The following is a 25,762-nucleotide window of genomic DNA, read 5'->3' on the forward strand; positions in this document are numbered from 1 at the left end:
GAAAAGCAACTAAAGGCATTTCACTGTTTTGGTTTTTTTTTCCTAGCAAGCTCAGTCTCAGCTTCAAGGGAAATCTCAATGCATAGCTTTTTAGACAGACAAACCACAGAAGCCGTAGGGCTTTGGCCTACCAGCATTAACCTCCGCTTTCATCTCCTTCATGTCCTCGCTCATCTGTAGCTCCAGTTTGCTGATTCGCCCATGCACCTTCTCCTCTTCCGGCTTCGCTCTCTGGCCCTCCACGTTCTTCTTCTGACTCTCTTCGATTTTGTCAAGCCTGGCCGACATCTGGCTGAGCTTCTTCTCCATGTCCCTTTCACTGGCTCCCTGGGGTCCATGATAAGAATTACACTTGGTTATTGCAAAGGAAGAGCATAGGCCTTGTCTCACATCGACCATAGCACTTAACATCCACAGGGACCAGAACCACAATGGCTTCCTGTTGCCCCTCCTATGTCCATTCTCAAGCATCATCTCGAGTAAAGATCTACATTTCCTTCTGTCTCCAGAGTTTGGCATGGCCATGTGATCTAGCCAATGAGGCGTAAGAACAACTGCATGTAAATGCTTCCAGAAAAAGTTAAAAAGATGTCCTTAATTCTTCCCTTTTCCCTTCTGTTTCTACCATTTGGTCAATGGCTGGAGATCTTTCAGCCATCCTGAATTGTGGGGCTGCTCTCTGAGGCTGGCAGAAAGCTAACATAAAAGGATTCTGGGTTCCTGAAGACTGACAAACCCTCATCTCATGTTTGTCCTGAAAAAAAAAAGTACACCTGTATTTGTTTTACATGAGAGAGAAGTAAGCTTCCATCTTAGTGAATCCCCTGTGATCATGGAGTTTACTGTTGGCTTAAGCCAATTCAAAAATCAAACAGTAAACCACAGACTCAGAACTCCATAAGTGGGTCAGGATGTGTCAAGGCACAACCACCAGTAGATCAGATCCAAGAAAAGCAGGGGAAGAGTCAAAGGAAAGATTTGAAATACTGAGTAGTTCCTTGTCCTTGCAGTCTGCTATACCTGTGTTTTGTGAAACTCTGCATCCAGGTGTTTTACTGGTCAAACTACAAACACCAAGCCCTCATCAGGTGTGACAGGACAACGCTCCTGTGCTGGCATTGACTCGGGGACTACAACTCAAGGAACGGCTCAACACCTGGAGCAAACAAACACATGGACCGGCAAACCACACCAGCCATTTCTGCTCAGTCAAAACCCCATGGGAGGAAGCCAGGCAAGAAGAGAGAACACAGCACAATTTGCCTGTCTATCACTGGTTTCCAAACCCGATGGTTTTAAATTCGATGAATGCAAAACTTTCTGAAGATATTTTTTGGCAGTTCTGCAAACCTTAACTCTTTGAGAGAGAGGATGAAAGAAGTGGACGGGAAAACGGTGGAGTCTGACCTGTCACCCTGGGAGAGCGAAGGCACACTGTTATTACAGTGTGTGGGAGGGGCCTGGAGGGACAGAGAGCCACTCAACACTGGTGAAAGGAAAAAGTAGGCTGCAACATTAAAAACAAATATAAAAACAGGATCAAGTAGGTAGCCGATAGCTTTATTTAGAAATGTATGGTAGACAACTGCGTTTATTAAGTTGTGACTTAAAAAACATTAACTGAAATGTTCGGTTTGCCCTTTGTCAACCAACATAAATCAAAGCACTCCCTGTCCTTATGAAGAATATGAAGGGCAGGGGATGATGGGGGCATGGCTGGGTAATGACGTTCAAGATTAGCAGATATAATGGTCAGTGTTGATTGTTAATTTAACAGAATCTAGAACCAACCAGGAACCAGGCCTCTGGGTGTACCTGAGGGGAGTTAGTTTGATTTGCTTGATGTGGAAAGACCCAACCCCTGTGGGTAGCACCATGCCCTGGCTGGGACCCCAAACTGGGTAAGTGTGAAGGAGCTGAGCAGTGGCCGGTATTCACCCCTCTCTGCTTCCTGCAGTGGATGCAACATGATCTACCATCTGTGCCTCGATCCTGCCACCTTGACCCCCTCGCCATCATGAAGTAGACCCTTGACCTGTGGACCAGCATACACTTCTTCTCCCTTAAGTTGCTTTTGTCGGAATATTTACTTTCTCGTGGCAACAGGAAAAGAAACTAAGACAGCAGGTATGAGAACCCGGATTTGATCACCAGAACAGAGGAAACAGAAAGGGGAAATGGGAGAGGGAGAAAGGAAAGAAAAGGGAGGGAAGGAATGCAGAAATTACACAAGGGTGGGAGTGCCCAAGCATCTTTGGGCGATGCCAGATTAACTCGTGCTAGGTCTTTAGGTACTAGTGAGACATTGCAGGCCTCCACTGAGTGTCTGTTACTGAGAAACACCAACACCTACACTGTTTTCCTTAACAATCAAGGAAAGATGATCGATTTTCTGTAGAAGTTCTTTCTCTATCCGTTCTTGTTCTTGTTGCAGCCAACTCCGAGCAGATAAAATCTGGTTGCTGAGCTCCTCGACTGTACCTTTAAATCTGAAACAATAACACAAGCAAGGAAAGAAAAGGCACGTAAACAAGCTAGATGTAAAACAGTTTTTAAGTAACATTGCACAATATCAATTCAATGAGAATGGTGTGTTTACCTTCTCCTAGGACCACGCATGAAGCTGGTGGAGGACAGAAACATACAACAGAAAAGCATCTGATGATGCCCCTACCCACAGGAGCCGGCAGCACAGTCATAGAGATGCCAGGGGTACTAACCCTTGCAGTTCTAAGGGTCCACGTGCTCCTTGCTCAGAGGACACACCATCCTTCTTCTCCTCATTCAGAATCCTCTCCTCACCTGTATTCTCCCTCCTTGTATCTCCCAGAACCAGAGGCTAGCTTGTTTTCTCTCTCATGTTTCCTATTGCTCTTTCCACATATAGACAAAGCCTAATTTATACCAGTAGGAAATGAACTAGGCATAATGGAACATGCCTGCAATCCCAGCACTTGGGAGGTAGAGCCAGGAGGATCAAGGTCACAGTAGCCAGCTTGGACTACTTGAGACTTTGGGCTACTTGAGACTTTGTCTCAAAATAAACAAACAAACAAAAAATCAGACAGAAAATGGAAAGTACCTCTACAACAATCCATTCCTCTAGAACCTTCCCTTTCCACAATTCTTAAAATAACTATCAATGCATGCTACTTCCCTTATTACCTTCTTATTTGTATTAACATATGATAAAAGTATAGAATATATAAAGATATGTGTAGATGTGTAATAGATGTAGATATGGGATTTAAATAATAACAAGAACACCCATTAAAGTCACTAATTGTTCTGAAATGTCTATTTTTTTGTTTTATTCTATAAGGAGTCTTCACATGTCACTGGAGTACATGGCTGCCTAGCCAGCAATCACATTTACTAGCTTCCCTTGTAGCTAGGTGTACGTGACGGGTAATCTGTATCATCTTGACAGGATTTGGAATCACCTAGGAGACACACCTTGTATGTGAGGGTATTTCCAGAGGGATTTAATGAAGAGGGGAGACCCATTCTGAATGTGTAAAACACTATCCATGGACTGGAGTCCCAGACTGAATAAAAAGCGGGGGGGGGGCGGGGGGAAGTATACTGAGCACCAGCATCCATCTCTTTGGTCTCTGACTATGGATACAATGAGACTAGCCACGTCATGCTCCTGCTACCACATGTTCACCACCAGGGTGGATGGTATCCCCTCAGACTGTGAGCCAGACCGTCACCTTCATTCCTCAGTTGCTTTTTCTAGGTCACTGCAATGAAAAAAGTAACAGTTACAGTGCAGTGCACCAGTGCAGTGCAGTAAGTCAGGTGACTGACAGTGCAGGAAGGAGAAAAAGTACATGGCTCTGCTCTGGTCACATTCTCCAAAACAGAGCAGTTACCCTGGATTTTCCCTCTGTAGCAGCTGGGGAAGAGCAAGGACCAGAGCTGTTGAGGCTGCACACTGAGCTGCCCTGTCTGTCCTGGAACACTGACCACAGAACACTGAACCACCCTGCAGCTGAACTAACACAGCTATCCGTACAGACAGAGACACTGGCCACTACCCAGGACCTAGAAGACCCAAGTGTACAGCCTATCACACTCCCCCAGAAGTTAGCATGGCCAGGATTGCTATTCTTAACAGTGCTTTCCTCTCAGGACCCTAGTGATGATGTCAGGCTTGCTTGGATGACCCATTCATTTTAACACTTTCTTTAGGGGGCTGGGGAGAGGGCTCAGTGGGTAAAATCTTTGCTGTGCAAGCATGAGGACCTGAGTTCTGATCCCAGAACCCATGTACAGCCAGAGGTGGTCTATAATTCCAGCACTCCTATGGCAAGATGGGAAAGAGAGACAGGAAACTCCAGAAGCTCTCAGGCCATCTAGCCTGGAGTTCGCAGTGGTGAACAACCACAGACCCTCTCTCAAACAGAGTGGAGGTGAGAACTAACACCCCAGGTTTAGTCTGACCTCCACCATGGTATGCACTCACACATAGAGATTTTTTAAAAGGCATTTTTTTCTAATACTGGGGGTTGAACTTATGGCCTCACTCATCCTAGACAAGCACTTTACTCCTGAGCTACATTCCCAGGTGAAGATACTTAGTCATACTTGCATGTTCCTTTCCCTAAAAGTTGACAAATTTTCATGTGGAGAATTTGGGGAAACCATTATTTAACCTAACATAACCACATACCCTGCTTAAGTCCTTATCTGACACCTGGCCATCAGGTCCCTAAAGTGCAGACTCTACAGGATTAAGAACAAGGTCAATTTTGTTTTGTTTTTTCTTCATTACTAGATCCATGGCCCCTACTCAAGTGCTTGACAAATACACACTAGGAACAGGGAAGACAACTCAGTGGGTAAAGTGCTTGCTGAGCAAACATGAGGACCAGAGTTTGGATGCCCAGACATGATGACATCTATAACCCAGCACTGGGGAGATGGGAAAAGAGTTAATCTGGGAGAATCAGTGAGAGACTCTGCCTCAAAAGATAAGGTGGAATGAGATAGAGGAAGATGCCCAATGTTGACCCTCACCTATTGTTTTCACTCTGTGTGATACATAAAGGAGAGGTCGGCAGTTGGGAGTGCTTGCTGTTCTACCAGAGGATGCGGGTTTAGTTCCCAGTACCCATATCCTTCTGCTCACAACAACCTGCAACTCCAGCTCCAGGGGACCCAATGCCCTTTTCTGGTCTCTGTAACACTGCATTTGTGTGCACATATCCACACAGACATAAATAAAAACAAATCTTTAAGACAGACAAGATTTAAGCATTATATTTTAAAATAAAAGCAAGAGGGAGAAAATGTGAAATTCATGAGCTCAAAAAGAACTTGGGAGAACCCTTTCCAACATGATGACTTACTTGGTGTCCAGGAGCTGAAGCTGGTGGTTGCTGTCTCTGTGGGACATCTTCAGCTTGGTGCTCTGCTCTGAAATGGACAGGTCTACTCTGCTCAAAAGCTGAGAAATCTGGAAAAGAAGACTGGATTATAAAGATCTCACATCATGTCTTCAGGGGTCATTCCAGAAGACATGTCATATGCTCTATGCTGCCAGTGGCAATAAGAGTCAAGTCTGTTTAGGAGTTTGCCTCCTCTTTCCGTGTGTGTGTGTGTGTGTGTGTGTGTGTGTGTGTGTGTGTGTGTGTGTACATATGGAGATCAGAGGTCAACAGGAATTATCTTAATCATTCTCTATTTTTTGAGGCATGGTCTCTCACTGAACATGGAGTTCACCTTTTAGCTAGAATGTCTGGCCAATAAGTTCTAGGGATCACCCTTTCTCCACTGCCCAGTTCTGGGTATACCACAGTGTCCAGCTTTTAAAAAACACGTTTCTAGATTATTTTATGTGTATGAGAGTTTACCTGAATGGATATACACCACATGTATGCCTAGTGCCTGAAGAGGTCAGATTCCCTAGGACTGGAGTTACAATTGTAAGCTACTATGGGTACTAGGAACTGAACTCAGGTCCTCTGGAAGAACAAGTGCTCTTAACTGCGGAACCATCTCTCCAGCCCCCACAGTGAACAGCTTTAAGTAGATGCTACAAATCCAAGCTCAGGTCCTTTTGCTTGCATTCATGGGCACTTTAACTTTGACACAGTCTCCCTAGGGCACTTTAACTATGACACCATCTCCCTAAGGTACTTTAACTATGATGCCATCTACCTGGACACTACCTCTGTTTTCTTTTTTACACACCCAGCAAAAATCAAGATGGCGGCACTGCCAAAATAGTCATCATGCAATGGGCACTAAACTGCACAGCTCTGTCATGAGCAGGCCCAACTCCTGCCCAGGGCTGGCACCTCCACAGCTGTCGTGGTGTGCAGCCATCGCTACCTTGGAATTCCACCAGCACTGTGGCTGCCGGTCATGGAGGGTGGAATCTCTATGGATTACAAATGCATCAAGGTTCCAAATGTACCTCCTCATCAAGTGAAGTCCCAGAGAAGACCCTGTGTGGGTCATTTCCCTCTGTTCCTTTCTCCATTATTGATCTGTGGCCTTTGTCTTTATTTGGGTTTTGCTTTCACTACAATTTAATGTTAAACTAGTGCTGAATGAAATGACCACATTTTCGAAAAAGGTTAAAAGTTGTTCAACATTCCTACTTAAGGATTCATGATACGTGTAAGATCTCAATCAGTAACAACAAAATAACAATGCCTCTTTTGGTGGATCTCTGTGTTATACTCACCTTGGTTACAGGGAAACATCTATTTTCTTAAATAATAACCTCATTCTCACCCATCCACCCACGCCCCAACCACACCCACTCCAGTACTAGGAACTGAACCTCAAACTTTGTAAACACTAACAAACACTCTGTGCTGAGCTACATATTAGCCTTGTCTTTAAACTTATTTCTAATGTTTTTATTTCTATTGTGTATATGCGGATAGATGTGTACACGCCATAGCTGCTGTGTGGCGATCAGAGGACAACATCTGGAAGTCAGTTCTGTCCTTCCGTTATGTGCGTTCCAGAGCTTGGACTCTGGTCATCAGGCTTGGTGGCAAGTACTTGTACCCACTGAGCCATCTGTCTTTACTTTTTATTTGAAGATATCTAAATTGCTCAGGTTGGCCTAACTCACTCTTTAGCCCATACTAGACTTCAACATGTGATCCTCCTACCTCAGCCTCCAGACTATCTGAAATTATATACCCATGCTATGAAACCAAGCCAAGCTCATAAAAAATAAAATAAAATAAAAAAACTCAAAGAACTGCTTTTTGGTTTAGTTTTGTTTTTTACATAGGTAGCTTTGGTTCCTTGCTGAAAAGAGTTGAAGTTAAGGGGTAATTACTTTTTATTCAGTAAGTTACCCAGATGCTGTGGGAAAGTCCTAGGAGGCTAGCCCTGTTATGATAAAGGGAAACTTGTAACAAAAACCAACCAAACAATAAAAATCTGATGAAGTAGGGATTGGAGAGATGGCTCAGTAGTTAAGAGCACTTATCCCTCATAGTTGAATCCCCAGGCCCATGTCAGGTGGGTTATAGCCACCTGTAATCCAGCTCCAGGGGGAATCCAAGTCCTCTGACCTCTGGGAGCATCTGCACTCATGTGTGTACACACACACACACACACACACACACACACACACACACACACAAACTGGTAAAAAGCTGATAATTTTATTTTGTGAAGTATATTAACAATTTGAAGTACATTATCAATTTGAAGGTAAAATACCCTAAGATTCATTCGCCGGCTTATTCTCTAGCTTTGACCTAATTGGGTCCCACACACAGACCATGTGATGAGTCAGCACATCCAATGCAGCCATTAAAGTCCGTAAAGAACGTACTTCCTGAATCAGACACTGGGAGAAACGGGGGCAAAGCTACCCTGGGCCACTCACCTGTGTGAGAGGTAGTTGGGGGGGGATATAATTTAGAATTGTTCTATGAATAAAGGGAAAGAATCTTTAAATTGGCACTGTACCAAAAGCTCTCTGTGATCTGGCTGCCAGATTCATGAGGGGCCACTCCAGCAAGTCAGAGGGAAGGAAGACAGAGTAGAGCTGAGGGTCTGCATAAGCCCACAGAGGCTGCTCCAGCCGGCTGCTCTGCTACCTCATTCTTAACAGAGAACAAGCTCCCCTCTTCCAAGTGTCTGCCCGGCCATACCTGTCCTTCTGCGTCCTTGAGTTTTGTTTCCAGGATCAGTTTGGCTGCTTGCTGCTCCTTGTTCAGGTGCTGGAGCCCCTCGTAGGTCGTCTTGTGCTCTGCGGACAGTCTGGCTATGCTGGCATCGCACCTATCCAGGCAAACAACACACATTCATGAAAGTTCAGAAGCCCGAGGGATAGCTGCCTGGCTATTTCAGACTATAAAATGCACCGTGAGATGCAAGGTCTCCTCAGAACGTGAGCTTCTGGGCTGTGGAGAAGGCCCAGACAATAAAGCACGAGGAACAGTCTGATCCTTGAAAAAGCATGTTTTTAAAAAGCCAGGTGTGTGCTGGAGCAGTGACCCTGTGGCTAAGAGTGTGTACTGCTCTTGCAGAAGACCAGAGTTCAGTCCCCAGCATCCCCGGCAGGCAGCTCACCACAGCCTATACCTCCAGTTCCAGGGCACCCAATACCCAGGCCTCAAAAGGTACCTGAACTCACATGCACACCTAGACATAATTAAAAATAATAAAAATATTTTAAGCCAGATGAGAGACAGTATACACTTGTAATCACGGCACTGGGGAGGCAGAGACAGGTAGATAGATCTCTTGGGCTCACCGGCTGCCAGTGTAGCCAGCAAGTGATCCTGTTGTTTTGTTTGCGAGTGGCTGGTGAGATGGCTCAGAGGACAGAGGGCCTGAATTGAATCCCTGTGTCCCACAAGGTGGCAAAAGAAAACTAGGCCCCAATAACTGTCCCCTGACTCCCACACTGGCTCCATGGCGCATGCATGTCTATGTACCCGAAAACGCACTCGTGCACAAACACAAAGGTTGGAGCCAGCAGGATGGTTTGCTGGGTAAAATGCTTGCTGTGCAAGTCTGAGGATGTAAGTTCAATCTACAGAACCCACACAGTGGAAGAAGAGAACTGATTCCACAATGGTGCCCCCCCCACAGAGTTAAAAAAAAAAAAGAGTGGATGGTTCCTGAGCTTAACCTCTGGTGCACACACAATGACAGAGAGTTAGAGAAGTGGGCAGCCGCAAGGGAAGGGAGAAGGAAGGAACTGAAGTGTCCCTACCCCCAAATGATTTTCCAGTATTTTACCAGGACAATCTGGTGAGGAACAGAATGGACTTTTGACTAATGATGTTGAAAAATAACTAAACATGCAAAAGAATGAACTTGGAACCCTACCTCACACTGTGTATAAAAACCTACCTACCTCAAGACTGGAGAGATGGATCAGTAGTCAGAAACACATCTAGAAAACTGGAGTTCGGTTCACAGTACCCACAAAAGGCCTGCATAACCACCTTTAACACCAGCTCCTGGGGACCTGACACCCTTTTCTGGTCTCCATGAGCACTGCATACATATGGTATAATACATGTATGCAAACAAAATACTCATACACATAAAATAAAAATAAATTAAAAAATTTAAAGATGTAAACATACAAAGCCTCATAAATTAGTATTATCAGCTGCATTATTTATAACAGACAAAAAGCAGAAACAGCACATCCACTCAATTTATAAAGAAACAAAATGTGGTGTTTCTTAGCTATAGAAAGCAATGATGTCCTGACACACTTTACAGATGAACCCTGAAGACACTACGCTAAGTGTAAGAAGCGGTCTTAAAGAACCATGTGTTAGGTATGATTCCACTTACAGGAAACGTCCAGAGAGGCAAAAAGACGTCCTAGAGACAGAAAGAACTTTCTGGTTGCCATGGATAGGGGTTTAGGGACTGCAATGCCATGGGATTTCTTTCTGATTTGTTTAAATGTTCTATAATTAATTGTGATGCCTGCACAGTGAATATACCAAACTTACTGAATTGAAGGCTTTAAAGTTTTATTTTTAAATACCCCCTCTGTGTGTGGGTCTCTCTCTCTCTCTCTCTCTCTCTCTCTCTCTCTCTCTCTCTCTCTGTGTGTGTGTGTGTGTGTGTGTGTGTGTGTGTGTGTGTGTGTGTGTATCTGTGTGTGTATGAGTCCAAACTGCAGAGTTTGGAAGAAGGTGTCAGGTCCCCCGGAGCTGGAGTTACAGAGAGTTGTGAGACACCTGACATGGATCCTGGGACACGAACTTGGGTCCTTTGGAAGAGCAACAAACACTCTTAAGTGCCAAGCCATCTCTCCAGCTGCTCCACCCCATTGTTGCTTATATGTAAATTATATATAATAAAATCTCTATAAATATAAATAAAATTATATACCATAAAATAAATGTAGCTATTAAAATATCCTAAAATTATATACCATAAAATAAAGACAACAGAGGAAGGAGGGAATGAAGAAGAGAGGGAGAGAAAGAGTGAGAGCAAGAAGTGAGGAGAGTGAGTATTCTAGATCTACTGAGCGGTTTGTGAAAGTCCCCGTGTCATCTCACCAATTGGCAGGTGTAGGTAGCTTATGCCTTGGCATGTGGATATTTTCCCTCTATCACTCTGCCAGCAGGCACACCGCACACTCTATCAGAGAAGAAAGAGGAAGTGGCCACTGAGTTTTAGGAAAATGCAGACAATGTGCTAAACACAGGAGGACCAAACATTCCAGTAGGAACTGGGAAGCGAAATGTGAGATTTTCTTCAGGAAGGAATGGACAAATCTCTGGCCACATCCTGTGTCAGGTGCACGATGCTGAGTGGGACGAATGTCCTCACCTTCAAAGAGAACCTGCGGAGCCTAGATCTGCAAGTGATAAATAAGGACGTGTTTGCTGTTCACTGTATTACGGATAGATCCATAAAAACCACACTTTCAAATAGGAAATTATAAGCCAGCCTAGAAACTTAGTAATATCGCTTTAAAAAGCTAGACTTCTTCAACACAATTATGTAATCGATGCATGAAAGGCAAAATCTTGCCAAAGAGCTTTTATCTCACATGAATTCGTCCCACATAAATTCATCCGAGAGGAAAACAGATGTAACCACCAAACAAGCCCAGAGTATCAGGTGCTTACAGCAAACACTCCGGGCGGGGTTGGAATCGAGGTGTTTGTTAACGGGGAGGAGCAAGTCGGCTGAGATGTTGAACCACTGATGCAGAATGGGAGATTCCTGCAGCTATTTCAAGAGACTTCTCTGTCTAGCTACAGTGTCAGAAAGATGACATCAGTTTTCACTGCTGGCTGAGGTGCCGGCAGCCGCCATTTGTGGCATGCTCCCTCCCTCCCCGCTGCACACACACCTGCACCCACAGTGGTGTGGTGGTTAATTGGGGTTATCATCTTGACTGGAGCCAGTCAATGGGCATACCTGTGAAGGGTTCGCCTGATCAGGCACTTAGAAGTGAGAAGACAACCATCCCCAAAGAACGTGGGCAGCACCTTCCTGAGGCGGCCTCAATAAAAGGAGGGCTGGGGGAAAGCTGTGGTTTTGCCTGGTGGCCTTCGTATCTCCTTAGCAAGGTCATCTGCCCTCTTGCTGCTGCTGCCTCCCCCCACTGACATCACACTCAGGCTTCTTCTCTTGTAGAGAACCTGGATTTGGTCCCCAGCATTCACATGGTGGCTTACAACCTCCTAGAACTCCAATTCCAGAGGATCTGATGTCTCCTCACTTCCACAGGGTCCTGCATGCACGTGGTGCATATGTACACCCAGGCAAACAAGTGCACATTAAATAAATAAAGACAGAACAAAAAGAACAATGACAAAGAGTCACAGTAGAGTGGTCACTGCATCCTTCATTCAGTCCTCACAACCCTCCTCCAGCCGTTAACTAACCTTTAACCAACAGCTGCCAACACACATGCCCAGCACACAAGGCATGGGGCTTCTGTGCAAACACACCCTAACACGGCTCTCTCTGCTCTAAAGATGCCCTGACCTCTGTAGGTCCCCGTCCCTAACCTAGTCCCATGCTTATCTATGCTCATTGTCACCCAAGCTGGCTGGAAATGTTTCTTTGCCCCAAATACACATTATTAGCTACATACTTGTACTTGGCTCTGGGTAGCAGCAGAGGGCAGAAGAGACCCATAGGTAGTCTGGCAACTTCATCCCAGCCCGCTAAACATAATCCAGAGGACAGGCCTCCAGCAAAACTTCTTAGACACCAGTGTGCCCAGAACCCAGAGATCTCATTAGAAACAGATTCCAATTCAGTAGCTGTGGGGTGTGGCAATATTGGACATTGCTAACCAGGTCCCAGGTAAGGGCTGGGAATGTGGTTCAGCCGGTTAAAGCACGAGCTGCCAAAGTGATGACATGAGCTCCCCAGGACAGGTGTGGTGGAGAGAACTGACTTCTTCAATTATCCTCTGATCTCCACACATGAGACCCAGCACACACACTTGTACGCATGCACGCACGTAAACACACAGGTGTAAACGTAAATGAAATACATTCTTAAAAATTCCAGGTAATCCCCAAGGCTCTGGGCTTGTGGAACACACCCAAGTAAAGAGAAAATCATTTTTCACGTTGACAGAAAAACACATCTTAAAATGTCCAGCCTATGAGAAGCCAATGCTTTCAGAAAATAAAACAAAAAATTAATCATAACAAAGATGAACATTCCAGAAGGCATACAAACAGTAAGCCCTGACTGTATTATTTGATTGAATGACCATACTATTATTACCTGACCAAATGACATCAGCCAGCAGAGGGCGCCCTTTGATCATTTCCTCCCATGAAATCTGGCCAGCTTCAGAAACGAAATTGTGTGCATGTGCATGCGTGCTTGTGTGTGTGTGTGTGTGTGTGTGTGTGATTTTAATCTCTGACGGTCTCAGAGTCAAGTAAGAACTGCTCTGAAGGAGTAAGTCTCCAACATTTGAATCCCAGCGGTGATGGGTAATCTTCTGGCCAACTTGACTGAATTCAGAATCACCTAGGAGACATGCCTCTGGGCGTGGCTGTAAGGTGTTTCAGAGGGGTGTAAGTGAAGAAGGAAGACCTACCTAGAATGTAGGCAGAACCTCATCAGGGGCTGGGGTCCCAGACCGAATACAAAGGAAAAGAATCAGCAGCCATCTCCCCCTGTGCTTTCTTGACTGTGAACCCCACAAGAACCGTCACCTCTTGCCCGACAACGGCTTCCCCACCCGATGGACTTCCGCCTCCAACTGTGAGCCCAAGCAGGCCTTGCTTCCTGAAGACACCTCCATAGGGCGTTCTGAGGGCAGAAACGGGTACACCTACCTTGCAACTCTTCCTCGGAGATCCCCCAAGCCAGAGAGCTGGCGCATCTCCAGCGTCTTTAAGGCAGAATTAGTTCCATAGCTGATGTTGTCCCTGGCACGGATCTGCTCCTGGAGAACCTGGGCAACACAAATTCACAGTTGTCCACACACATTTCACAGATCAGGAAAGTACATGCGTGCTCACTTCATCTGAAGATGAAGTTTTTGTTTGTTTAAAACTAAGGGTCTCACTATTAGCCCTGGCTGGTCTGGAACTTGTTGTGTAGATCAGGCTGGACTCTAAACTCACAGTGATCTGCCTGCATAAGGCATTCTTTTTATCAGTGAACTGATAAACACAGATGAACACAGAGAACCAGGAGGCCTAGAAATTGAGCAAGTTCCAAGGCAGCCTCCAAAGCTACAGAGAAACCCAGTCTCGAAAAACCAGAAAGAAAGAAAAAAAAACCCTAAAGCTAAAAACATAACTAAAATTGTGGTTTTTGGGCTGGAGAGATGGCTCAGAGGTTAAGAGCACTGGCTGCTCTTCCAGAGGACCCGGGTTCAAATCCCAGCACCCACATGGCAACTCACAACTGTCTATAATGAGATCTGATGCCCTCATCTGGCCTGCAGGCATGCATGCAGACAGAACACTGTATACATAATAAATAAATAAACCTTTTTAAAAAAATTATGTTTCTCTATTCAAGCTATTAAGATTGGGGGGTGTTTACAATTTTTATTACATTTTATTTAGTGATGAGTATGATGTGTGGGTCAGAACACAACTTTCAGGAGGAGCAGATTCTCCTTCTTCCATGTGTGCTGGGGACCAGATTCACGTCTTCGGGAGTGGTGGCAAGTGCCTTTTCCTGCTGGTCCATCTCTCAGGCTCTGTCTTTACCATTTAAGTCTCACTGCACCGGCTTATGATAGCCTGTAAGAAATTTTATGTTTTTAATAAGCTAAATTTTTCTTTGTGGCACATGACTGAGTTGTTGACTTTTTATTTATATATGTGGGGGAGGGATCCTATGCCTTGTGTGTGTGTGTAACCATGTATAGTTGGAATTTTCTTTGGACCACCAACCAGCTCCCAAAGAAAGACACAGAGACTTATTATTAATTATGAATGCTCGCCCTTAGCTTAGGCTTGCCCACTAGCTCTTTTAACTTAATTTGGCCTGTTCCATTCATCTATGTTTTGCCTTGGGGCTTTTTAACCTTTCTTTCATTCTGTATGTCCCACTTTACTGCTTCCTCCCTGTATGTCTGTCTGTCTAGCTCCTGGTGTCTCCCTAGTGTCTCCTTTTCTTTCTTTTCAGAGCCTAAATTCCTCCCACTTACTCTTCCTGCCTGGAAGTCCCACCTATACCTCCTCCCTTGCTATTGGGCACTCAGCTTTTTATTAGACCAATTGGGTACCTTAGGCAGGCAAGGTAAAGCAGCAACACATCTTTACACAGTTAAACAATATTCCCTAGCACCCATGAAATCCAGGCGAGGGTGTCTGGTGCTCTGGAACTGGAGTTACGGGTGACTGTGATCAGACCAAGGTGGGTGCTGGGAACTCGGTCAGTCATTTTTCCAGCATCTACAACCCCACTCTGCTCTTAAAAACCCATTTCAACTCAGAGCTTGGTGAACTTATCAAATGTTTTTTTCTTCAGCTTACACATAATTCTCCGGTGTAACCAATATTTCTTCTCTTCTCCTGTCATTCCTGTTTTGACACTTGGCTGCACCAAAACTTGCCCTTCTTGACAGCTTCACTCCGAATTTAACTGTCGCCTCTCTGGGGTTTCTTCCACTTTTTGCTGGGACCCACTAAACTCTTTTGGTTGTTTGTTTGTTTAAGATTTATTTATTTATTATGTATACAGTGTTCTGCCTAAATATATACCTGCACACCGGAAGTATCTGGTCTCTCTTCAGATTGTATAAATCCTCTGCCTTTACTAGACTTTTCAGTTCACAATGTGCTCTCGGGTCCTAAATATACAAACTGCTCTTATCCTGGCCCTCGGGTTCCCTCCGTCAGAAGGCATGGCTTTCCTCCTCTGGATGCTGAGTCCTTGGATGAGACGGAGCTTCTCTGTCTCTGCTCTTTGGAGGGCTCGGGTGGGTGTTCCTGACAATAGTGAAGCTGGAGTGGGCTGGAGTTACAGGCGGTGAGGGACCTGTGCCAGGTCCCAGCCGAAAACTGAGAGGAAAAGCCGGCCTCCACAGGGTCTCCTCACCTCCCTCACAGGGTAAGAGACGCGCGCGTGCGCATAGAGGGAGGCAGTGAGCCTGGCTCCTCCTCACTCTTAAGGCCTCCCCTCTGTCCAGGTGCTCAGGAAGGTGGCCCAAGGCCTGGGGCTAGTGAAGAGGCAGTGGCACCAAGTCACCAGGGTCCCTCGCCTCCTGTGACAGCACAGGCCCTTGTTTCCCTGGTATTGTTCAGTTTGGTGACATTGCATTTCATTGGCACTGAAAATGGAATTTGCAATTACCAGACCGGTTATTTCCTAAGGCTCTTAATTTTTGAATGAATGAACCTGCTCTATGAAGAAGAATGTGAACCAGCTACAATCACCTATGAATGACAAAAATGTTACTCATCCGAGCACACTCCTGCAAGGAGACCTCAGATCTGACTAATTCATCTCTGGCACTCTCCCACTAATGAAAGGTGCTGATGGAGCGCGTTCTCTCTCTCTCTCTCTCTCTCTCTCTCTCTCTCTCTCTCTCTCTCTCTCTCTCTCTCTGTCTGTCTCTGTCTCTGTCTCTCTCCTCTCTCGCTCAAATGGAAGTGATACCTATTAGTAGCAGTGAATAGAAAGAAACACTCATCCTTTGTTTGGTTTTCTTCAAACTTTTGTTGATAATAATAAGACCTAAGGCCATAGTGCTCAAATGTCTTCGGGGTGCATACATGTCACCCAGAAGACCCATTTCACATGCTCAGGTCCCATCCCCAGAAAGCCAAAGCCGAAGCGAAGGACCGGGCCGGAGGTGGATGCGAGCAGGCACAGGCCTCTCCTGGGGTGCCACTGCATTAGATGCTAAGAAACCCAGGCTTTGCTTTGGTTTTCAGTCCCTTAATAGAGAGAATGCAAAGGATTCACAAAAGAGGTGCTTAAAATAATTCACACCGTCAACGTTTCTAGTAACCAGAGAAACAGGAGCCACACAGTGGGGGTTGGGGTGTAGTTCAGTTGCCAGAGGGCTTGCAGAGCATGCCCAAAGCCCTGAGATCATCTGAGCATGCACACAGTGGCATGGCAGTTTCCCACGGGGCAGCACTCCTCTGTAACTCCAGTATCTGGGGGAGGAGGGAGGCAGATCGGAAGTTCGAGGTCTTTCTCAGCTATGAATTAGTGAGTTTGAAAGATCCTGAACGACTGTGAGGCAGATGCCAGTAGTGGGAGTGGCTGAGGGGGTGTTCTTAGGATGGGGACATGGGGACAGAGGTGATTGACATAAAGGCAGGGGCTGAACGGAAGTAGTCTATGCTTTCTGTTGTGCTGTGAGCCTAAACTAGCTCAAAAAACTAAAACAAACAAAAAACCATAAAGTCCCCGTTTTATCGTTTGTTTGTTTTGCTAGGCATGTCCACACATGCTGTGGTCCCAGCATTGGAGACGCAGACAGGAAGTTCCTTGGAGCTCTGGATTCACAGTGAGACCCTATCTCAAAACTATGATAGACATGGATTCAGAAAAGTGCTCCATGTCAGTGTCTGACCTCTACACACACATGCATGAGCATGTACACACATACATACACTTCTTTTTAATAAACTAAATATAAAATATCTTAATCGTAATCTCAAAAGTACAACAAAAAATCCAAGAGACACTTAATGATGTCAAAATTTATCTGCATTGTTCAAATTTTTGAACAAGTAATTCTACTTCTTAGAATTAATCTTAAAAGAAATAAATTAAGAAAAACTGATAAGGGTATCTGTGTAAAGATGTTTTCACATGTGATAGCCACACCAACTATTACAGAAGCTGCATCTTTATGCAAGCATGAGGAGATTCAAGAAGGGTATTCATCTATTTATTGTTTGTTGTAGTGATACGTTATTTATGATTTATTAAAGCTTGACTGAGGATTCAGAAAGCAAAGTCAGCCATAGAAGCCAGGCACACACCTTTAATCCCAGCAGCTAGGAGGTAGTGGTACACACCGTTAATCCTAGGACTCAGGATTAAGAGACAGGTGGATCTCTGTTGAGTTCAAGGGCACCCAGATCTACACAACAGTGAATCAGTCTAAAAGAGAATTATAGCTCACACCTTTAATCCCAACATGAGGGAAGTATATAAGACAGAAACAAGGTCTCAGAGAGGCATTTTTTTCTCCAATCACACTGAGGAGAGACGGCAGTTTTAGACTTGGTAAAGAGCTGGTGCGTGGATCAGACTTTCAGCCTGAGCTAGAGGTGAGAGCTAGTGGCTGGCTGCTTTGCTTTTCTGATACTCAGCTCGAAGTTTGAACCCCAATATCAGTCTCTGGGTCTTTTTATTTTTCATGCTACAGTTTGTTTGTTTAGGGACCACTCTCAGTATGTAGCCCTGGCTAGCCTAGAACTCACTATGTAGACCAGGCCGGCCTCAATTCACGCCAATCCACCTGCCTCTGACTCCTGAGTGCTGGGATTAAAGGTGTGCACCACCATGCCTGGCTGTCATGGAGGACTTTAAAAACAAGGGGGAAGCCAGGCAGTAGTGGTGACACACACCTTTAATCCCTGCACTTGGGAGGCAGAAGTATCTCTGTGAGTTTGAAACCAGCCTTGTCTACAGAGCGAGTTTCAGGACAATCAAGGGTATACAAAGAAACCCTGTCTCAAAAAAGGGGAGGGGGTGAGGAGAGGGGATGTAGAGTTCAATGTTGAACAAGAAAAAAGGGTATAAAATAAACACATAGGCTGGCCCCCATGTGTGCTAAAAACCTCGTACAATAAGGGAATGTTAACATCTTCCTTATTATGTCTAGTTTGAGAGGACAGCAGATTCCTCTTTCTACATTGTAGTTCCCACATTATGTTTGTAACCAGAAGAAGAAAGTATGTGGCTTTTTCTTTTACAGCTTAGAAATAAGGACAGCGTGTTTAACTTTTAGAGTTCTTATGCAGATGAATGAGGCATTGCCTTGGCAACGCTTTGAAGAATACAGAAAAAATGTCCGAGCTTGACATGATATCCATGTCACTAAAAGGTTAGAGGGCTTATTGTTTAAAGAGGTTCTAGCGCAAAACTGCAACACCCAGTAATGTCAGAAGTGTGCCCTGATCTGTCATCTTGGAGCTTTTACTTTAGAATGCTGCTGGCCTTTGGCAAGACCTGAATTGTCCTTCATTGTCAGTTTGAGAAACTGCCTTTAGTCTGAGGTTACCAGACATGTCCTTAGGAGACAGGGTTGTAGCAGCAGAGACTACAGAGTGGTCAATTATATGGCCAAGTCTTTCGGACAAAGTTGTTTCCCACTCACTCCAGGAGAGAAGAGGCCAGTCACCTGGAAAAAAAATGTCTTTTTTCCCCCAAGACATGGCCTATCATTGAAGAATCTCCCCTCCCCAAAGCCAGCCTAGAGTATGGACTCTGTGGGAGCCATCATGTAATGGTGTTTATGAACACAAGGTGATAGCCCAGGCCCTCGGAGTTGCCTAGGAACTGGCCAGAGAGAGTTCTCCATGAGTCTCCATCTCTTCTTAGATGGAAAGGGGCTTAAAAATGAGCATGCAATGGAGTGAGGTCCCGTCACACAGGGCAGCGCTCCTTCAAATGGGACCTCCCTGCCTGGCTCTTCCTCCAAGCAGAGCTGAGAGCTTTCTAGTTCCAGCTTTGTGTGGGAATTGATTTTCTGGTGTTTAGTTCCACCTGGCATTTAGTTTTGTCATGGGTCCCTCAAAACCTGCCAAATCCCAAACAGAAGTCTCTCCCTCCAGCATACAGACGGCTCTGTCATCCCTACCTTCGAAGTGACCCCAAATCTACCCACTGCAGCTCCCCTAAGATGAACTGCTGCTGTCATAGACTGCCTCCGTGCTTCTGCTCTTGTTAGCTAGGTGAGCACTCTACCTCTGAGCCACATCCCCGGGCCCTTCGCTTCTGCTCTTGGTCCTGGACATCTTTTCTTTCACACTAGTCAGTCTGTAAGCTCCACCAGGGGAGTGTCTATCTGTTTTATTATCTGCTAACGCATCCTCAACACTATGTGTATGAATAAGCTGTTTTAGCTTGAAAAAAGTAATGAAGGCAGGTGTGGTGGCACATAGCTATAATCCCAGTTACTCAGGCATTGGGGTGGAATTGTGAGTTCCAGAGCAGCCTGAGCTACAAAACAAGCTACTCAACTCAAAAAACAAAGCAAACAAACAAACAAATGAAAAACAAAGCAACCCAAAACAAAACCAAAAAGAAAAAACCCTCTACATGATGACTTTAAAAAATTATACATATATATACACACATATATATTATATGTATGTATGTCGGTGTGTCTGTCATGGTGAACTTATGGAGGTCAGAGGACCAGGTTCAAGCATGGTTTCTCTTCTTCCACCCTGTGGGTTCAGGGGACCAAACTCAGACCATCAGGCTGGACTACTACCCTTACCCTCCAAGCCATCTCAAAAGTCCTAGACAATGGCTTCTACAGCTGAACCCCAAACATCATATTCTGGTCTTCAAAGCTTCTGAGTGGCCCCTTCCTTCACCTCACGAGCGTCCAGGCTGCTGGCTGGTCCTCACTCTCCCCCTTTCTGCCTCTGGCACAGGCCCCCTGGGTACTTCCAATCCAGCTTGGCTGTCCTCTGCTGTCTTCAGTCGCCCTTTACATGTAACCATCTTTTCTAAATATCCCATTGTCTTATGTTCACTGATATAAGCTAGCGTTACTATGGTTACTTAGCCTTCACTGCCCACGTGCCACTGGAGTGTGGTGTGGGGCTAAGGGTCGAACCTTCTACCTCTGGATAAACATGTTAGCTCCTGTCGCTCTAATATGTCCTGCCTCACCCTAAATTCATTATCAATGAATGTAGCTCCTAGTTCTATGGTTCAGGCCTGGTCTTCCAGTTAGAAGACTCACAAATGATCATAGTCCCATTGATGATCAGGACCTCAAAAATGAACTGAGACAAACTAAAATGTATACAAGACAGGGCTTGGGATGTAGATCAGTTGGTAGGTAGAGTGCTTGCCTAGCGTGCACAAAGTTCTGGGTTCAATCCCTACTTATAGTAACAAGTTTGGTGACACCTACCTGTAATACCACTAATCTGAAGATGGCAATAGGAAGACTAGAAGTTTGAGGTTATTCTTGGTTTATTAAGGAGTTCAAGGCTAGCCTGGACTATATAAGATTCTGTCTCAATATACATATATATTATTATTACATACAATTATATATATTATTATTACATATGTATGGGGGTGAGGGAGATCAGTAAAAATGCTTGCCACCAAGCCTGATGATCTACACTCAATTAATTCCCAAAACCTGCATGATAGAAGGAAAAAATAGACTTCTGAAAGTTGTCCCCTGACCTCCACATATGTGTATATATGCATAATAAAAACAAACAAAATAAATACAATAAAATTTTAAAAATATATATGACAAAGTAGAAACCATACACTATTTTAAAAGTTAATTTGTGCAACATTAAGTGGACTCAGCTGGTAGTATTTATACATATATATGTATACATATATGTGTGTGCACACACACATACACTCTTATGTATATGAAACAATAATAATTGCAGAAAAGGTCACGAAGTTGAGAAGGAGTGGGGTGTGACATAGGTGGAGTTGGAGAAGGGAGAAGGTGGAGTGGAAATGATATGTAAATACACTACTCGTGTCTAAAATTCTCTAAAACATATACAACGTTAAAAATTAATTTGTACTCAAAATGCTATGTCAACAGGATGAATGGCTAGTGAATACTCAATTTTGTTTCTTTCCTCTTAGTGAGACAGTCTACTGGGTGGAGTAAAAGCAACATGAGTTTATGGAGAGATGGCTCAGTGGTTAAGAGCATGGGCTGCTCTTCCAGAGGACGGGTCCACTCTCAGCACCCACATGGAGGCTCACAGCCACCTGAAACTCCAGTCCCATGGCATCTGATGCCCTCTTTCGGCTTCTGTGGGCACCAGGCATGTGATGCACAGACATGCATGCAGATAAAACACCTATCCACCAATAACAGCATGAATTTGGAGGACTGAGGACATAGCTCAATGACAGAGCCATTGCCTAGCATGAAGGACCCAGATTCAATCCTCAGAGCCCTCCACTGACGATTTTTTTGTGGGGTGTGATAATCAACCCCCAGATCCTCCTAACAGGGATTAGACTAGAACCAGCTCACGAAGCTGCAGGCTGGAATTCTCTTGTCAGGACATGAAGTCCAGGAGCCAAATCTCTCAACCCACTGGTGGTGGTGGGTGCACAGTAAACCTGGTCCTTGCCTGTCACTCTAAACACCTATTACCATCCCTGCTTCCCCTCAGATTAATCATGTCAATAAAGGCCAACACCACACTCACTGCTAAGTTCTCCAGTAGTCTGTTTGCAAATCATTAAACTGCACTGTCTACTTTGCTACATGTGGCCTTGCTTGGGTTTTCCGTACCCAGCTAAGTCAAAGTCAATGTCCTAAGCCCACAGAACACCATGAAGTCTGAGCTTGTGGAAATCAAGGTGCAGGTCTGTGGATTCGAACCAGCCAGGTAACAGATTCCATTGCATGGTTCTCCACAGGCCAAAAACAAATCAAAAGCCCAAGGGGACTTGTGGGGGCATCCAAGCTGTTCCTCCTACCATCCTGCCTTGTAATGGCGATCAAAGCCACGGGACACAACACACAAAGGCTTCTCTAGGCACCATTACCAGCACACAAAATGAATGTATCTCCATTTCCCCAGCTGCACCAAGAGCTGCATTTCAGATATTGATTACAGCTTTAGTTTCAGCTTTATATTTAAAAAAAATTATCTGCAGTCACCATTCTTAACAAAACAATACCCAGTAAAACTTGAGAGTGAACTGAAAAACAAGTATAAAGCATTAATAAAAGATAACAAAAAGTAAAGCAATTTACAGAAGAAACTCAGTAAGAATCTAGTCCTCTGACACAAATACACAAATAGAATCCAAATATTGTATTTTAATACAATCTGAATATATTAATGTCTTCATTTTAAATATGTAACTATCATCTTTTTACTACTCTCATTTTCTGTATAATAATAACTTTAAAAAATATTTTTATTATTTGTGTTTGTACATGTGCATGCATGTGTGTATATGTGTGTGTGAGTGAGTATGCGTGTACATACATGTGTGTAGGTGCCCAGGAGCTGGAATACAGACAGATGTAAGCCATCTGATGTGGGTGGTTGGATCTGAACTCTGATCCTCATGATTAAGCAGGAAAAGCCCTTAAGTATTAACCCATCTTTCCAGGCACCCTGCTCTCCCAATTTTATATTGCTGATAAGCGAAGAGTTCCTTTTAGGACTTTAAATTATTTTACTCTCCATCATTGTTTCCTCCTAAAACTCATATGTTAGGAGAAAGTCTCTGGATTATCATTAGGTTATAGGGTTAAGAATCCTAATAGATAGGATTCCTGATAAGACCTGGGCTCCAAGCGCAGCTCTGTACTAATTGACGACAAGGGAACTGGGAATGTAGTTCTGTCCATAGAGCGTTGGTCTAGCATACATGAAGCCTTGATTTGCTCCCTAGCACTGCAACACTTGGCATGGTGAGGCACATCAGTTATCCCAGCACTTGGGAGGAGGATCAGGAGCTCAAGTCATCATTGGCTAGACGTCAAGTTTGAGACCAGCATGAACTACATGATTCCTGACTAAAAATAGATAATAAATAATAAAAAGAAAAGAGCTTGCTTCTGCTATCTCCCTTCATGGCAGGACGCAGGGATTTGGATATTGAACTTCCTACTCTTTAGTACTGTAGGAAATAAATCTCTGCTATCTGAGCTGCACAACCTGTGGTCATTTGTCATAGCAGCCCAAACTGACTAATACAGCCCTGATTTTCCTTTGAGGAAATTTGGCTACAGCGCAGCAATTCAAATGTCTCATCAAGCTTCTTCATTTTAGATGTGTCTGGGCAGACACGCTTAGGTTAAAAATATATACAGATCCATATAATTGGCATTCCATCGTGGAATCTTAAGTTTCCAAACTTCCTTGCATCATTTGACATGATGCATAATTATTACCAGTGACAAGAAAGTAAACATTCAGATATCCAAAGTAAATTTTCTGCCCTAATTAGATTTTATTCAGTCTTTCACCTCTACAACATAAACCATCTTTTCATTTGCAAAATTTGTACATCTAAAAATGCATGGAAATGGTAAAGAGTGCTGTCTGCACAAGACAAGAAACGTCATTACATAAAATGTGTTTCAGATAGTATAGAAAAACAAAACTGTGATTTCAAATTCTCTACATTGTAAATTGTTCAAAAACTAACTTTTTTGAGGCTGGGTCTCATGTCAAGGACAACCTTGAACTCCCTATATAGTCAATGATGACCTAGAACTCCTGATTTTCCAGTCTTTGCCTCTCAAGCGCTGGGACTGTAGGTGTGTACCACCACACCCAGTTTCTGTTGTGTCTGAGATCAAACCCTGGGCTTCACACATACTAGGCTGGTCCTCTAACAATTGAGCCACACCCCCAGCCCTTAGAACCCAGAATTTATAAAGCTGACTCTGAAATGTTACTCTCTGGATTGCGCAGCCAGCACTTGGGAGGCGGAGGCCAGGGGATCACAAGTTCAAGGGCATTCTCTTCTATATAGTTACTTCAAGGCCAACCTGGGCTCTAAGAGACCACGTCTTCAGTAAAGACAAACAAGTAAAAGCTCAGGGTTCTAGAAGAGCTCCCAAGGGGCAAAATGGAAAAGGGAAAGGAGCACATTGGGGGGCAGGGTTGTTTTTGGTCTCAGCACTCTTTCGGATGGCTTCAGACTGTGGGTCACTTTTCTGGTTCACCTGGAAAGGAGGCACATTGCATTTCCAGCAGTCCCACAGCCATCTTCGCTGAGCATCTACCCATTTCATAAGTTTTGTTCTGGGTTAGCTAAGGGTGTCCCCTCCCAAATCCACATTGAAACTTAATCCTCATTGCGGCAGTGTCAGACGGGATTACTGGAGGGTGCCTGAGTCACAAGGACAGCACCTACAAGAACAGATCCTGCACCTTTCTAAAAGGACACCGTGGAAACTAAGGACAGCTCAGTCACTGAAGTATTTCTTAGAAACACAAGGACTTGAAGTTGGTCCCCAGAAGCCACATAAAAAAATCTGGGCATGGTAGTGAGTGCCAGGGAGATGGCAGCAGGAGGAGTCCTTGGCCATCCTGCCACCTTACGTGGGGAGATCTAGGTCAGTAAGAGACCCCGCCTCAAAGAAACACAGAGGTGCAGAGTTTAAGGGTTGGTAACATGAAGTTGTCACATGCATTCACGCCCATCTCCACATAAACACATTGCTACAAGTGCACGCACATATTAAATAAATTTCTATTTAGAAGCCAACCACTCTCCAGTATTTTCTCGCAGCAGCACAAGTGGGCACCAGCAGCCTCCCCAGCTACCTTCAAACACTGTGCTTGAACAACGGGAACATGAATAGGACAAGCTTTTATCCGAGATTCTCACAGTCTGTTCTGTTCAGTGAATGCTTTACCTCACCTCACCCCCATCTACCAAAGCTAACTCAGAGAGGGTCACAAAATCAAATGTGAAAACTAAAAGTTGGGCAGAAAACGCAGGAGAAAGCCTCAGTAGCCTTGGGTTAGCAACCAGTTTTTAGGCCATACCATTAAAAGCATGAACCATAAAAGAGAAAAACAAGGTAAGCAGACTCTGCTGACATTAACTTGTGGGCATCTCAGTGGGGAAGATTACCAGCCTAGCATATGCAAAGCTCTGTGTGTATCTCTCTGCTACATAATGAGTTTGGGGCCAGCCTGGGAAGCATGGGATGTTGTCTGAAGTACACACATGAAGGATTGCTCAATGCTAGGGTGGGAGTGGAGTTCGTAAGAATTTGGGGAGGGGGCAATGGCAATGTCATAAAATGAGGCAGTGCTAATGGTTGTACAACTTTATACATCTACTAAAACTCATTTAATTGTATACTGATCAGTGAAATTTTGTGATGTTTAAATTACACACCAATAAACTATTTTAAAAAAATACAAATCCAGGGTCTAGAAGATTTAATTCAGTTGGTAGCATGCTGGCCTCGCACGCATGAAGCCCTGGGTTCAATCTGTGCTACATAAACTGGGCGTGGTAGTATACACCTGTAATCCCGGAATTCAGAGGCAGGGGCAGAAGGCCAGTCTGAGGCTACTTCAAGGCCAGCCTAAGCCCCATGAGATCTTTCCTCCAAACAAATAAACAAAACTACAAGTCTGCCTAGGGAAGCATGACT

The 25,762-nt window shown here is 44.5% G+C and overlaps 1 protein-coding gene across 2 annotated transcripts in view; it reads right to left on the reverse strand.

The window, feature by feature from the left end:
• Fam81a (family with sequence similarity 81 member A) overlaps positions 1-25,762 on the reverse strand; it is a 52,080-nt gene that overhangs the window by 5,385 nt on the left and 20,933 nt on the right. For both annotated transcript variants that reach the window (XM_013117469.3, XM_005075476.4), the window contains exons 4-8: positions 13,290-13,408; positions 8,139-8,268; positions 5,358-5,464; positions 2,354-2,489; positions 132-327 (exon numbers count right to left, since the gene is read on the reverse strand). In XM_013117469.3, the coding sequence (XP_012972923.1) occupies positions 132-327; positions 2,354-2,489; positions 5,358-5,464; positions 8,139-8,268; positions 13,290-13,408 (688 nt within the window). The remainder of the gene's footprint in view (positions 1-131; positions 328-2,353; positions 2,490-5,357; positions 5,465-8,138; positions 8,269-13,289; positions 13,409-25,762) is intronic.

Source organism: Mesocricetus auratus, unplaced genomic scaffold (genome assembly GCF_017639785.1).
Source record: "Mesocricetus auratus isolate SY011 unplaced genomic scaffold, BCM_Maur_2.0 Super-Scaffold_100691, whole genome shotgun sequence".
Classification (NCBI taxonomy): Eukaryota; Metazoa; Chordata; class Mammalia; order Rodentia; family Cricetidae; genus Mesocricetus; species Mesocricetus auratus.